The sequence below is a fragment of the Triturus cristatus genome, chromosome 6 (genome assembly GCF_964204655.1).
Source record: "Triturus cristatus chromosome 6, aTriCri1.1, whole genome shotgun sequence".
In the NCBI taxonomy this organism is placed as follows: domain Eukaryota; kingdom Metazoa; phylum Chordata; class Amphibia; order Caudata; family Salamandridae; genus Triturus; species Triturus cristatus.
In genome coordinates, this window is record NC_140589.1 from 1,770,678,368 (window position 1) to 1,770,694,485 (window position 16,118).

The 16,118-nt window shown below is 40.6% G+C and overlaps 1 protein-coding gene across 1 annotated transcript in view; it reads right to left on the reverse strand.

Annotated features, from left to right (window-relative positions):
* Window positions 1-1,214: 1,214 nt before the first annotated feature.
* EXTL3 (exostosin like glycosyltransferase 3) overlaps window positions 1,215-16,118 on the reverse strand; it is a 215,703-nt gene continuing 200,799 nt past the window's right edge. Inside the window, exon 6 of the mRNA XM_085613055.1 lies at window positions 1,215-5,079. Coding sequence (XP_085469181.1) covers window positions 4,870-5,079 — 210 coding nt within the window. The 3' untranslated portion in view covers window positions 1,215-4,869. The remainder of the gene's footprint in view (window positions 5,080-16,118) is intronic.

Genomic DNA, 16,118 nt, shown 5'->3' on the forward strand with positions numbered 1-16,118 from the left:
CAGTGCAGATGAGAAATGGAACTAAGTTATCTTTGTAGTACATATATATATATATATATTTCACAATAGCAATGCTTATAGTGGACTTTGTGTCAGCCATTGATTACTATTAGTTGGCTTTCTTGTCAATTTCAATTTGCTCACTTTTTATTCAATTTATTTCCTTCCTCTTCTTGTATTTCTCCCATTCGCTTTGATTGGATCACTTGGATCCGTCCGCTGCTTACATAAAGGAAACAACTTTTTTCTTTTCCGTACAGGGCTTCAGAATGTGCATATATTTTATTGCTTACCTTTCCTCATCTACCTGACCTGTTCAGCTTTTTTCTTTTCACTTACACCCTCCCCTCTCTTGTTACGGCATTACTCACCCATCTCTCCCTGCTGCTCCTACCACTCGGAGGTATTCAGTTGCTCATTAAAACAAAAAATAAAGCCAACAAAGACTTCTGCAGTTTCATGACACACACACATGCATGCATGTATGCATGGTTATGCATATACTTATGTAAGTCATCACACTGGTGGCCAGTCATTTTTTTGCAGATGCTGTTTAGCCTCAGCAACAACCTTGATCCCTTTCAGCAACTAGCACTGGGAAAACCAAAAGGTCAACTAACTACTCCCAAAGGTGAGCCCTATTGGCTTTGCCAAGGCTTGTTTTAATTAAAACCACTATTGTAAAATTGTGGCAAAAAACCCTCTCTTCAAAATGAAGAGCAAACTCAATGCACAGCAATGCACCATATTGGGACATCGCTAGACAGACCGCAACTCAATTAGGTTAGGAAAGGAAGTGGAAGGGGGCAGAGAGCACTCCCATTGAGAAAGAAGAAAAGGACACTAGAAACAGAAAACAATGTCAGTGAGAGAGAAAGAGAAAAGTGCAATGGGCGGTCGTAAATGTGGCAGAGATGATTCCCCTAAGGAGGTGAGAGGAAGCAACAGTACACACTAGGGTTAAATGGAGGGAGGGAACAGGAAAGCACATCAGTGCTTGAGAAAGGCAGCATAAGAGGATACAGGACATTTGGTTAGGGCAAGAGTAACTATTCAATGTGTCCACATTAACATGAAAAATCAAATGAGAGTTAACTGCCGCAGTGATGAAAAATTTGCAATTAAATGAATGTACATGATGCAGGACGTGTCCTATGCCAGACAATGCCACAGGGCACCAAAATATTTTTTTGCAAGCAACCTAAGAACAATACTTTTTTTTCTTTACAAAACTCATTTTTATTACACATTGCATTACTGAAGAACTTGAAGGGTACAGAAAACAAAGCTCAAACTCCCTGGGGAGTGATCAGCACATTGCACATGGAAAATAACTCACATTGTATGTCTGCTGTGGGTACACGCTACAGAACACTAGAAATTCTACAACTTTGAGTCACATTCTCTTTAAATTTGTGCCCCACACAGTATCCCTTACACAAGTGTCTTGTAAAGCAGGTAGTTTGCTAATCTGTAAATCTTTAGCTTCCAGAGTAGTGATGACCTAATTGTCTGTCAATCAGCATATTTGCCTTAAAAGACACAACTAAATGATAAAACTATCCAGTTCCAATTAAAACCTTTGGGTCTGTTGGAGATTGATGGTGTTTTAGAAAATGGACCGGGGGAAAAGAAAAGAATAATTCTTAAGAAAATAAATATTTCTAAAGTACATTACAACAGGAACTATACTGGAGAGGCAATGGTTCTTAAATGCAGAGACGGTAGATGATTTGAATTGACAATCAACAGTCTTTCCTCACACTGCGATAGCGAAAACCATACTCTCAATGTGTCTTAGATCCTCATGCAATGTTAAGTTATTTTTAAACACATCAATTATCCATAAGACCCAAATGAGGGTGTGCTGTGCATTTAAAAGCTTTTTTTGATACTATTTCAATTTGGTGCTTCCTACATGACTAATTTGTTAAATTATCAAACTAAAATTTACCCTAACCTTATGTAGACAAGACCAAAGATAGGGCAAGGTTGATTAGTAAGCCTACGGAAAAGATGGACTATGCACTGCGTCACTGTGGAAGATGGAGAAAATTAGAGACCTTGGTTGGGGGAGTAGTTACATCAATGTCAAATTGCCTAGATTGTGTCTGTCTTTTAGCCATCAATCATAACCTTCTCTTTTCTAGGATTGATCGTACCGCTGATCATCCACTTCCGCTGATTTAATCAAAACAGAACAGAAGCATTCTGATTTTTTTATTTCCCCAACTTTTTAAATAGAATTTGTAGACTACAGCAAGTAATAAATACAAGTTTAAAGAAGGTCCCACTATAATGCTTAGAAGTTTGGATGGCAAGACCCTCCACCTTCACCAAGTGGGCCAGTGAGCAGAAATAGCGAGAATAAAACACAGGGAATTAGAAAGATAGGACAAACTAGCATAATTTTGCTCCATGCTAGAACAGTGGTCATGCCGGAGGTTTCATTAATTTTATGTGTCACAAAATAGCACAAAGTTGACTAGTCAGAAGTGCTGCTTTACAAACATTGCTCCCATTTGAGGCTTCTTTTCAACAATCCCATTTAAAAGTACAGACAGGCAGGTCGTGGAATACATACTGCAATCAATGTACAAAATTGCAGAACAAGGTAACATTATAAATCAGATAGGTTAAACAAACCTCCGTCTTTTATCCAAGAGAGTGGTGTGTGTTTTGGTGAAAACAAGAATTCTGCCAAAGGCAAGTATGAGCTAAAGAAACCCAATATGAGCAGAGGAGCTGCAATCTCAAAGGTATTAAAATATCATTGTACAGTATAGTGTTCTGACAACAGATTTAGCCCCAGGAGCTGTGCAGACTATTACAGTAGTGACATAATATGCAGACTCTACACAATAAATTATATATTAAGAGTATTCTTTATTTGTTGCGAACTTCTACTGAGTAACCTCAGAGAACAGTGCTGCTGTTTGTGCTGTCAGTTTTTACTTTTGCTTTTCCTGTAGATTTTTGTAGTTTGTGTTAGGTTTAAGGCAAGTAAATGTTCAATGGACTGAGGCATATGTTAGTTTTCCCTTACCGGTGGCTGTTGACATGTTTTGTGCTTTGGCAAAATTGGAGGTGGTTTGTGGTTCACAATGGACTCCAAAATATGGATTTAGCACACAGATGTGTATGCCACACATATCCATGCGACTACTTCCAGAAGAATCCACCTTTAGCTTGGGAGCTGTCACTGGGATCAATCTGATGTAACTTTCAATGTATTTCTAGTGGCTTTCCCTCCTTTCAACTGCACAAGTGCAATAACTGAGTGTTCAAGCCTATTGGCCAACAATACAGAATATATACTGCTGTAACTTCACTCCTTCCCTAATGTAATTACGAACAGTGCCATTCCATCTTCATCCCAAGTCAAGGTGCAGTCAATGTAAGCAGTCTCCACACTCATGCAGACTGAAATGGAGTCATGTCCTGGGATATGGAGAAGCCACAGGTGAGCTGCCCTAAAAAAGGTACGCCCACATACATGCACTCTAGGCCTTCACTGAGCAGATTAGTAGGTATATTTTTTTGAAAGACATCATGAACCATGTTCATTTGGCCAATTCATACCAGGACATGAAGACAGCAACTCTCAAGAAATTGACAGCCACAATCCAAAGGCATGGAGAAGGTCATCCCTCCCACACCCCATCCCCAAAAAAGCAGCCAAGATAAACATTTCTACAGGAGGCTAACTTGGATCTTCTTCATGGTTGAACAAAGTGCTACTATCAAGTCGCAGAAAGTATCGGGCAGATAAGGTGTTGTAGTCCATAATGGATGAAATAACGTAATCTAGTTAAAGTGGCAATAAGTAACAATTTCCATGCAAAATACTGACTTATTTGTCAAGATCGAGTAGAAAACAAGCTGGGACCTTAATTTTCAAATTCTTCACAAAAATGCATTTATATGCAGTTAAAAATTCCACAACAGAGCTGAAGACATTTTAAACCCCTATAGTACCATGGAACGTTTGACGTTAAAATAACAAGTAGGCATTTTATGGCCTGATATTTCAGGCATTGTGAGCACCTGATAAATTCAGACTGCTACCTAAAAAGTTCAAACATCAGTTATAGAGATCATAAGATTTAACATATAAACGGAAGAAGTGGGTTTAATGTCCCCACTGTGCTTTGAGTTTCGTACTTGGTGGGTTTAGCAAAACAGGTACGTACTTGTTCATTACAAGGATGAGGGCTGAAAGATTCACTGTGCATATCAGAGAAGGGTGGAGATATAATATTTCAGAGCCATATAAGAAATAAGAAATAAGGGGCAAAGTTAAAAGCAGGCAGTGTTTCTCCCCTCTGTAGATCTTGACGTCATGCTGGCTAAAAAATAAGGATCACAAAATGGCGGTGAAAGGTTTATGAAAAGTGCCCCACTTGCATTTCAGGGAAGGTTTTTTGTTGAGCATATATTTCTGAAAACCATTACGCCTTCTTCAGTGAATTCATCGTTACAATTGTCCTACCTGATTTCCAAATACATTTCTCTCATTCCTTAATACACAAGACACTGACTGACAAAAAGTTAAAATGCCTTGTGAGGCAAATCTAACACACCTGCAGGTTAAACGTATTGTGTAACAACATGGTGAACCTTGGCTAAGTGTCCAAGATTTTTTGTTAGCCAAAGACGTACTTGATTTTCTATGAGGGTCCATGGACATGTGCAAATTTCCTCAAGTCGATTAGTTCCTTTGACAGAAATATTTGACAATATGTGGCTCCAGTCCTTTGCAAAGATGCCTCCAGTGATTACTTGATGCAAACGTTTCAGATTGCTTTTGTCAGGCTGCCAATGCCACACATTTTTCTATATGTGTTCTTGCAAGGTTTTTCCAATGCTCTAGATAAATTTGAAGCATTTTGTCTTATCGTGTGGCAGACGTGTTTTGAAAAGAACAGAGTCTACGCGGAACTGGGTGTACAGAAGTGGCATGTACCCATATACCTTAACAAAGAAGTTAATGCATTTGTGCCGCTCATGGAAATGAGAGTCATCATGCGAGAGAGCCTGAGGGCAGCCAGGACAGCGGAAGGTCCAGCGAGATGTCACCTGAAAAGAAAGGAGCACAGATTCAAAGAGAGAAATTAACTGGATTGTCATTAAGAGCATGCCAGATTGGTTTAGTGCTGCTTCACATATTTAAGTTAAATTAAACACCAGATTGGCAACCCACGATTTTTACTATTATAAGTTTCAATAATCTTTAAAAAAAAAATGCATCAATGTATAAACCATGAATCAATACACAAGTAATTGCTCTCCAATGTCTGTCTCTCTCTCTCTCTCTATATATATATCTACAAATCCTCGTAAGAAAATTTCAATTCAACTCGAAAAAACAAGCGAGGCCCCAAATTTGTGCGAAGTGTTCTTTATTGCCACCTAGTCCGCCATGACGCGTTTCGGCCGGTTCACACCCTTGATCACATGACACAGGTCGAACAGTAAGTCCCACATTTAAAGTGCCAGTGCATAGCTATCGTCAACCAACATGGACAACAGACTGTGTTCGTATTGTAAGCATAATGCATACTTTATTATGCATACTTTATTATCTAATATTCAGGTTATCGAATATAAAAGGAAGGCACCCATTTACGTGATTAACTTTTATAACAATGACTTTTATTCGATCCCAAATAAAAAATTTATACAACTTTTTAAATTTTTATCGGATATTGTTGAACCATCAGATAACTGTAGAGGTAATAGGATCATTTTAGCAGGTGATTTTAATGCTAAAATTACCAAATCCAAGATAATAGAAGGAGATGAGCATAATGACCGCGCATTAAAACGCGGAATAGAATTGGATTGTTTTATTCATGAATATGCTCTAACTAACGTAATGGACATAAACTATACTTCCACAGCTGCTAACATCCCGACATTCAGAGGTAGAGATTACAGCTCAACTATTGACTATATTTTTATGTCATCTGAGCTAATTGATCGCCTCGTAACAGCTGAGGTCTTGGAAACTGCTTTTGGTGATCACAATGCACTAGTGGCTAAAATTAAATTGGGCTCTTTGCCAGTGTTTACTAGTTTCCCAGGCGCCAGAGACATTAGCCCCGCCACAAATAATTTGAGGTTGAAATGGAGGGGGGTTGATAGTGGAAAAGTGGTTGAGCGTGTTATAAATAAGTATCAAGTTTTAATTGACTCATGCAAATTCTTAGATGGGAATAATCGAAGGATAATTGATGATTTTACTAGTTTATGTACAATTATAAAAACCTTTTTAACTGTGCCCAACCATAGTATAGGTAAAGACCCTAGGTGGTTTGACAGAAACTGTTCTGTTGCCAATAGGGCCTTACGTAAAGCATTGAACGCAAAACCAAGATCCCAATTGGAGGTTAGGGTGGTAAGAAATGAATATAAGTCTGCAATAGAAGTACGCAAGGCAGTAATCTTGAGAGAGCAATGGGAGGAGCTTTCTGATGCTGCAATAGGAAGGAATGCATCCACCTTCTGGCCGGTAGTGAAAAAAATGCGTAATATGAGAAACCAACTATCCACAATTAATTGTATCATTTCGAGTGATTGTTGGGAAGATCACTTCTCTAAAGTATATGCTATGGATGCAACAGCCAATGATGAGTATACACACGGCCAACTATGTTCTATACAGATTAGCCTAGGCGAGGTGATCGTGGCTATTAGACAAAGTCTTGGCAACAAGGCCCCTGGGCCAGATGGTTTCCCAATAGATATAATCAAATGGAAACCTGATCTTTGGGCACCAATTTTAACGAATGTTTTTAATAGTATACCTTTGGCAGGCATGCCTGACACCTGGTCCACAAGTATAACTGTACCAATATATAAGAAAGGGGAGAGAACAGACCCAGGAAATTACAGACCTATTTCTCTTTTGGATAACACATTGAAAATACTAGGACGAGTCCTATATAATAGAATAAACACATGGGCAGAGGAATTAGGTGTTTTGGACCCATGTCAAATTGGTTTCCGAAATAGGGTTGGGACGATAGAGCAATGTTTAAATCTAAATTTAGTAATTGGTAAATATAATATTGCTAGGTCGTCACCAATTTACCTAGCCTTTATGGACTTATCGTCCGTCTTTGATTATGTAAACAGGTCAAAATTGTGGTCAATTCTATTAAATTATGGTTTAGACACCCCCCTTGTACATTTCTTGGCCTATTTGCATACTAACACAAAAGCCAAAGTAAGGATTGGGATGACGGGGGAAACCTCTGGGGCCATTAAAGTGGAAAGAGGAGTTAGGCAGGGGTGCGTTTTAGCTCCCCTGCTGTTTATTATTTATATTAACGGATTAAGTAACTCCTTAAATCTAGCCACTATGGATGTCCCAAAAATACGGGGGAGTCCTTTACCAACACTGCTTTATGCAGATGATGCGGTCCTCATGGGTCTCACCCCGAATGCCCTGCGCACTTTGGTCAATAGTTTTGTACAGTACATGGATAAATTGGACCTCAAAGTAAATTTAAAAAAATCTTTTATTATGACCTGTGGACCAGGAAAAAGACAGCTTAGTGCGATTGCGGTGGGAACTGTTAAGTTATATTCTACTAATACTTTTCCCTATTTAGGGATGGTTTTTGCTGCGAACGGCTCGTGGAGTGGGCATTTGGCCCATGCCACGAGCAAGTTCTCAAAAGCCATCAATTCTGTTCTCAGTCTCCCACGGCCTAAGAAAATAGGAGCCACTAAAGCTATTTTAAATTTTTTTAAATCACAATGTGTCCCGGTAGCAACTTACGGCGCTGAGATTTGGGGATTGGTTAAAACTCCCAGTATTCAAACCGAGGAAAACCGTTTCTGTCGGAAACTCCTCGGAACCCCCATTGCCACCTCGGAATATATCTGTCATTGCGAATTGAATTTGCACTATATAACAGATTTTATGGCAACAAGACCTGCCTTGTTCTGGCTGGCAATTTGGAGGAACAAGGCGGCCTCTCTAACCCACGAAATTATAAGAGATTGTTTAAACTGTGAGAAAGGGTTGAGAATCCCGTGGCTTGCTGGTGTCTTTAAGATGCTATGTAGCGTGGGTAAAAGTCATTTATTTACTGATCCCACTAAAATTGAGGCTTCAGATAAAAATGAAATTAAATTTGCACTCTATGCACTTTATAGAAATACGAGACTGGCAGTAGAATTAACCAAATCAACTGTCCAGGTCTACGTAAACAAAGACTTACACAGACAACCAATCCCTCTATACCTTACGTTGCCAATGACAAACTGGGAAAGATCACTACTGTTTCGCCTAAGGGCTGGCACTGTCAGATTTTTATTATGTTTTCCTTTAGGTTATTTCTCTTCAAAATCAGTAAACATGTTATGTCCTTGTGACGGAGTGAGTCCACAAAATGATCTACACTTTTTCTTCTTTTGTAAATTTTATAAAAAATACATTAAATGGTTCTTATTGCCATATTTTAAAAAACAAAGACCACTTTCTTTAGAACAGTCTTATGGGTTGTTGGTTAACTTGGAAACTGATGAATTGATTTTTCGTGTTAGCACCTTTCTGAGAGTTGTAACGTATGTTCGCAAAACAATGGAAAATCCTTGAAATAATTTTAATGTCGAATAATTTATGACCACATATTGTGTACTGTACAAATATATATTTGTTTTTATACTTGGATTTGCATATATGTGATTGCTTTTATGAATTTGAAAAATTCGAATAAAGATGATTTGAATTGATTGATAATGCATACTTCAACATGTATTGAATCCAACTTTTATAAATTATTAATAATACACAATTTTATCTTGCAAAATTGTTGTTGGATGCTTATTGAAAAAAGACATAAATATAGTTAATAATATCTGCTTAAATGCTTAATATACTCAGTGTGCCTTAGTCTTACGCTGCTTGTCGTTAAAATTGCTACTTGTGTGTATATCCCTGAAAAAAAAGCATACTTAAAAAACCTAAAGTGCATAGTATGTGAAAGTGCTATGTCCTTATTATTGCCATTCATGATCCCGATTTAGTCATCGGCAATAAAAAAGAATGATATATATATATATATATATTTTTGCATATACATATTGTTATTGTTAATTGGCATTTGTAGAGCGCGTTATCACCTTCAGGTCTCTAAGCGCTATAAGAGAGATCCCAACCCTTGCACGTGGGGGGAAAGTAGTTGATTAAATTACGCCCCAGGCTTCTGAAAAAAGAACTGTTTTTAATTTCTTCCTGAACGGGAGGAGGGCGTGTTCCTTACGTACATTCTCCGGCAAGTTGTTCCAAATTTGGGGGATGGATGTTGAGAATGCTCTTCCTCCTTTAGAGGACATGTTAAACCAGGGACAGGCCAGGAGGCTGGCCTCTGGGGACCGTAGCACCCTGCTAGGAGTATATTTAGCTAGGCGGTCTTTGATGTAGCTAGGGGCTTGGCCATAAATGTCCTTGTGTGCGATGCAGAGGCTTTTAAACTTTGTTCTCTGTCTAATCGGGAGCCAGTGCAACGGACGTAGGAGAGGGGTGGCGTGGGCTCGTCTGGGAGCTCTAAAAATTAGTCTAGCAGCTTCGTTCATGATAACCTGTAATCTGGACAGCAGGTTACCCGGGAGGCCCATATATAGGAAGTTACCATAGTATAGTCATGACAGTATCAAAGCTGATACTGCCATTCTAAGTGTGTTGAAGGTGAGAAGGGGGGCAAGTTTTCACAACTGTCTCAGCATGCCTATACACATTCCCACTACTGCCGATACCTGCTGGGTCATGGAAAGCTTGGCATCAATTTTGACGCGCAGGCTTTTTACAGCCACGGCCAGCTCCGGGTAAGTGCCTAGCTCTTGTGGCCAAAAGAGGTCCCTCCAGGGGTTGGAGTCTGAGGTGACGGCCAGCACCTCCGTTTCATCAGGATTAATTTTGAGGGAGTTGGCAGTCATTCAGTTACCCGTAAATTTCAGGATGTTTTGAAATCTTGTGTGGGCGGTCAGGGCATTTTCTATCTGGATGATAATTTGAGTGTCATCAGCATATGATTCAGTGCCGCTATCAACGGCTGGAGGTAGGCGTTGAAAAGAAGAGGTGACAGCGCCGAACCCTGTTGTACCCCACACGAGAGTAGTCCTGGGTCAGACATGTGGTCGGTCAGCTGTATTCTCTGGGAACAGTCCTTAAGGAAGGATGTCAGCCAAGCAAGGGCGGTGCCCTGAATGCCCAGCTCCGAGATCCGCGACAACAGTTGGTCACGATTGACCGGGTCAAATGCTGCGGATAGGTCGTGCAGAACCTGGGCACATGGCTTTTTCTTATCGGACCTTAGTCTGAGTTCATCCAGCACAGACAGCATCACCATTTCCGTGCTGTGGTGAGCCCTGAACCCTGCCTGGTTGAATTGTAGGAGGGGGTTATCCTCCATATGGTGGGACAGGGATTTTAGCACGTGCTGTTCCAGCACTTTTGCCAGGAAAGGGAGTTGGGAAATCGGCCTGAAAAGTTTTAGGTTTTTCGTGTCAGCCTCTGGTTTTTTTGGAAACAGGATGACGCGAGCTTCCTTAAAAGTAATGGGGACATGCCCTGCTTCAAGGGATTGATTAAGAAGTGAGAGGACCTCGCTTTCTATCCCTGGTAAGGCTACCTTGAAGATCGTAGATGGGCAGGGGTCTGCAGGTGACCCTGTCTTCACCCGTCCTATTAAAAGAGACAAGGAGTCGTGAGTGAGCACGGGAAAGGCGGTGAGCGGTTTGTCAAAAGTGCTGGCTCTAAGGAACATGGGAACTTGGGGGTGGAGTGTATTTCCAATAACAGGTCCTTCACTTTTGTTACAAAGAAAGACTGGAAGTTGTTACAATCTTCCAAACAGAAGGAAGGCTTCTGTTCCTTGTCTTGTGTCAGCTCTTTCAAGATCCAGAAAGTCTCTTTTTGTGTATTGTCAGCAGTCGCAATCTTAGCTTCATAGAATTCTGCTTTTCTTGTAAGAATAGCCTTTTTATAGATTGCAAACGTGACATTATATTCTGACCGGGCACCTGGGTCGTAGGCTTTCCGCCAGGCTCTCTCGCACTGGCGATGGGTTTGTTTCAAGTTTCTTAATGCATCGTTGAACCAGGGGGCCCCTTTGTCCTTTATTCTTTCCCTGCGTGTTGGGGCTACCATATTGATAGTGTTCTTTAGCTTTGTCGCCACGGCAGTACTTTCTACATCAAGGTTTCCCTGTGTAAGAGTAGAGGTAGACGATTTATGTAGGGTAGTAACCAGGTCGCCGGCACTTATTTTATTCCAGCTCCGCAACACTTTCCACTCTGGAGGTGGATGGGCTGCTTGCTTTGAGTGTGGGAACCGGCCAAAGTACATAGTTGTCCGACCAGGGGCAGGGACTGCTAGCTATAGGGCTGGTGAAGGGATGGGATGTCCAAACCAGGTCGAATGTGTGGCCCTTCGCCAACTAGTGAATGGGCCCACTCATGAGGAGTTCTAAAGAGATCAACGCCTCCTCCAACTGTTTGGCCTGGCTATCTTTGGGAGTCTGGTTCCAATGAAAATTGAAATCCCCCATCATCACTATACATTGGTACCGTGAGCGGATGTCGTTAACTAGTTCTATGATGAGATCAATGAACCTGGGTGGCATTCGTGGCGGACGATAAACTATCAAAATAGCTAGACAGGCTGCCTGGGAGTGAAACTTAGCCCCCAGCACATCAGCCCCCTCAATGCTTTCTGCACAGAGAGTCTCAGCCTTTAATTGGTGATTGTAAAGGATCGCAACCCCACCCCCTCTAGAACTGCCAGGTCGATTGTGGCATAGGGCCGCATAGTTCGGGGGCATGGCGGCTACTAAGTTTGGGGTTGAGGACTCCTCGAGCTAAGTTTCTGTAATACCTAAAATGTCCAGGGGGTCGTCTTGAAGGAGCGAGAACACCTCAAGATTATCTTTCTGCAGTGAGGGGGTGTTAAAGGTAGCGAGCTTGAGTCCCAGTGGGCTAGCGGGCCGTGACGGCCTATGGTGGTGCGTTGTGTGATTTAGGCTGCCAGTTCCCATTTGAGGCCTCAGAAGCCCTTCTGACTTCAGTGCGACGGCTACGTTGTTATTAAGTAGCGTAATACCTTGGTTTAGGAGCAAGACTTCCTTTGTGGAGTACAGGAGGCAGGGTCCTGGCCCCTGGTCCCGGACAGGCGCAGATGGGCTTGCCTTAGGCACGCCTGCTGTGTGCCAGCTGCGCGCCTGCTCCAGCTTCGCTATTAAGCGCGTGACTTCTCCCACCCACCACTCAGCCTTGCTGTGCAGCGGCTGGCTATTCCTGAACACTAGACCGTAATAGAGCTGGAAGTGATCAAAGCGGAAGTGAGGGATCGCTGGGAGTGCAACAATATCAGTGCAACACACAAGTGCAAAGGTACAGTTTTCAAGTGATTTTAAAAGCTTTAAAAGTTCCAACAATTTAAAACTAACAGTGTTTTTCGGCCGGCACAGCAGCGTTACGAGCAGATTACCACGAGCATCGGTGGGGCTCTCTGACTAATATGTTGTGGACCAACATATATTAAAAAAATATAAGTAAAAATTGTGATGTGCAAATACTCAAATAAAAATATTATTTTACATAGCATTTGTCTTCATCATATTCGTAATCATCTAGTCAATTTGGACTATTGCTATAGGACTATAGGACTATAGAATATAGGTATCGATGTAAACCAGGGTGATGGGAGAATAAAGTCAATGGGTTGTATATGTAGTGTCATAGTCTTTTGTCTAGTCATCTATTGGGTTCCTTCCACTGTCATGTGTTATAGCGCATATCAATATGCATACATGATGTAATAGTGACATAAAACTCCTAAAATAGATAAAACCATATACAATAAAACCATTGTTCTAAAAGGTGATTCCGTCATATTTCATAAATACTGTAACAAATAATCACAAATATAATATATATATAAAAAAATATGTAAGCATTGCGATAAATAGATATAGGATATTTAACACAGATTTAAAAAAAATGCAAAAACTCATTGGGACATTATATTGTGCTAAGAAATTGATAAGCAGTGCTATAGTCTCATCTTAATAAGCCTCCTAATGTATGCAGTAAACAAATAGACGATCAATTTATGATAGGTAGTTCAGTTATAGATAAGTGTGCAGATCCTCTGTGTTATTAAGGCCTCCTGGCTGCTTGGAGTCAAATTCCAATATGTATCTGGTTTCTAGGTGTCTAACTTGCCTTCCCTGTCCCCACCTCTTTTTTGAATAGGTACTGATTCTATAGCAAAATATGTAAGATGTTTGAGATCACTGTTATGATACTCCTTAAAATGCCTAGCCACAGGGTAACTGGCATCATTATTAGTTATGGCCCTCATATGTTGCAGTATTCTCTTATGAACTGCCAGCTTTGTGCTACCTACATATTTTAGTTTGCAACTACATTCCAAGACATACACAGCAAATTCTGATTTACATGTGAGATGCTGTGTGATAGTTTGTATTCTGGTGTTGAATGCAGTTTGGTATGTAGTAGTATTGATGCCATAAAGACAGGCTTTACATATAGTGCATTTATAGAATCCCTTCCTTGCTATCAGCCACATTTCTTTCATCTGTACTTCCGGACTACTTTTTACTAGTGCATTTCCCATGCTGAATGTTCTTTTGAAAGCAATGGAAGGGTTGGTGGGTAAATATCCGACTATTATGGGGTTGTCAAAAACAGAACCCAAATTCTTATGAATTAAAACTATTACCACCTTGCATGCATAGAAACAACTCACAGTCAATGGGCTGCAAATGGTAAACACACTTAGAGCCATTTTTAAACAAGAACTTGAACGTATAAATTGATGAAAACATCTTTTTGAAAATCTCATGCCAGAAATTGTTTGAGTTTAGTGTAATATGTAGGGCAGAAATAAGAAAATCCCACTTTAATTATGTAACTTAAGGATCAATTCTGACTATGACAGCGAGCTAGGCAGGCATTTGCCATTTTGCATGTTTGCGAGTGCAGTCGTAGCCTTGAACAACTTAAGATCTTTACTCAAGATTACGAAAGGGAGAGCAATATCAGTCTAAACATTTTAAAGTGCCCAGATCCAGTCAGCGTATAGTGAAAACAACTCAGATCTAAAATGGATGGTCGTAGTATTTACAAGAGCGACTAGCAAAAGTACTGAGAAGAAACATCCATGCTTCACTGAACCATGACTGACAGATGACCCATCAGAAAATTGCCTTTGGAACTATCTCACCAGAGTGCCTATGCAGAGCTTAGGGTATACAGACTGAAGACACTTGCTGGTCACTGTGTGGGTTACTACATTTTGAAAATAAAGTGTCTGAAAGATTTGGGCTAATAATCAAATATAACCTTAAAGCTCAGTATTGCGGTTTTAACTACATCAAGATGCTCTCTTCATGCTATGCAAAAGAGAAGACACAACAGCCTTTGCACAGTCTGGATTCAGGTATACAGCTGAAGTGGGAAGAAGAACTTCCAAAACCCAATGTAGTATGGATTGAGGACCTACGTAAGCAAGCATCCATGGAGCACGTGAGCATGTGAGGCAATGACGTAAATCCAGCTTTTATGAATCTGCATACACATTGAGAGATGTATAGGATTTGTATGTGAAATATATGCTAGAAAAAATCAAGGGGAGAGCAAGGGATAGGGCAAGGGGTGCGTCCTGTTCCCCAAATAGATACTGAACTTAACAATGTGGACGGACCCACTATGTGTGTGTAAATTAATCACTGTATGTAGTATGAACATGGATCCATTAGGTGTTCTTAAAAGACTCCTCACACACCAACCTGGTTGGTGTCATGCTTCATCATTGGGGTCCCAACCGGGCGGCCGAGTGCCCCCCGGTTGTGCTACAACGCCTGATTACAGCAGAGCTCGTGTTGGTGCGAAAGTGTGATGTGCGGTGATATTTTACAGTTAAAATAATCTCCGAGAATCCTTGCCTTTAATTTGTTGGCGGCTCAGGATATGCTTAAAAACCAATATGTGTAATGCAACTAATCTGGGGTTATTACCGTTTAGTTGGCTATGTGTGGCGGTCTACATGTTTCAGCCCATGCAGGGTATTAAAAGGGCTTTCTTCAGGACCAGGTGAGTGCAAAGTGAGTGGCAAAGGTGAGGGATGCCACATGAAACCCTGTGCTGTACCTACACACACATCCTAAGGTGTGTGGTAAAAATGCCAGCGTACTCACTGACACTTGAAAAATTGAAAAATTCAATGATTTTAGATTATAGGCAGATATCGAGGCTCAGGGGGCTAGGGAGCTTTTTCACGAATCCCATTTGGAATAGAAGAGTCACCCGCTGCAAACCTGAATAGGTACACCATGGTCCTGGATTAATTTACATACACACAGTTGGTCCGTCCACATTGTTTAAGTTGTGAAATATATGCAACATACAATCTAAAGTTTATTTATTTGGATATATCTACTTTTTGTGCTCCCTGGGCATGTGTGGGTCTCTGCAGGTCTAGAAAAAGGGTAAATATCAGAATGCTTTTTACAATGCATCTCAAGGGGACTCTCTCATTTAAGTTTTTTACTTAATGGGTTTTTGCTCATCCATTTATATATAGTCTCTAATGGCTATACAATTATAAGTGACATTTATCATTTGTTGTTTCAAGCAGCCAAATATATATTAGGAGACAGGATCTCAGTCACAAGAAACCAGAGCATGAGACCAGCCTTCTTTATAACTTCCACAAGATTCAGGCTACTTAAAATTTAGAACATCTACCTAGTTGTCACCTAACAATCTACATGTCAATCAAATAAATTGATCAAAGATTTAAAATGCAAACAACTCATTTCCACAGACACTCACCCACTACTGGCACAGGGCAATGTTTAACCTTCTTACCTGGACTTCAAAGCAGCACATGCCACTTCACCTGCCTACCTCCCCGGGAACATCTAATACAATCAAAAGCTCTGCAACCCACCAATCTCAATCACCTATGTTCCCCAACAAACCCTAGCCCCAATATTGTTCATGCCCTTTAAGGTCCTTTTATCCTTGGGAGTGGAAGATTCCCCAAAGGGAACCTTGTGCTCTCAAATCTGCCCCTA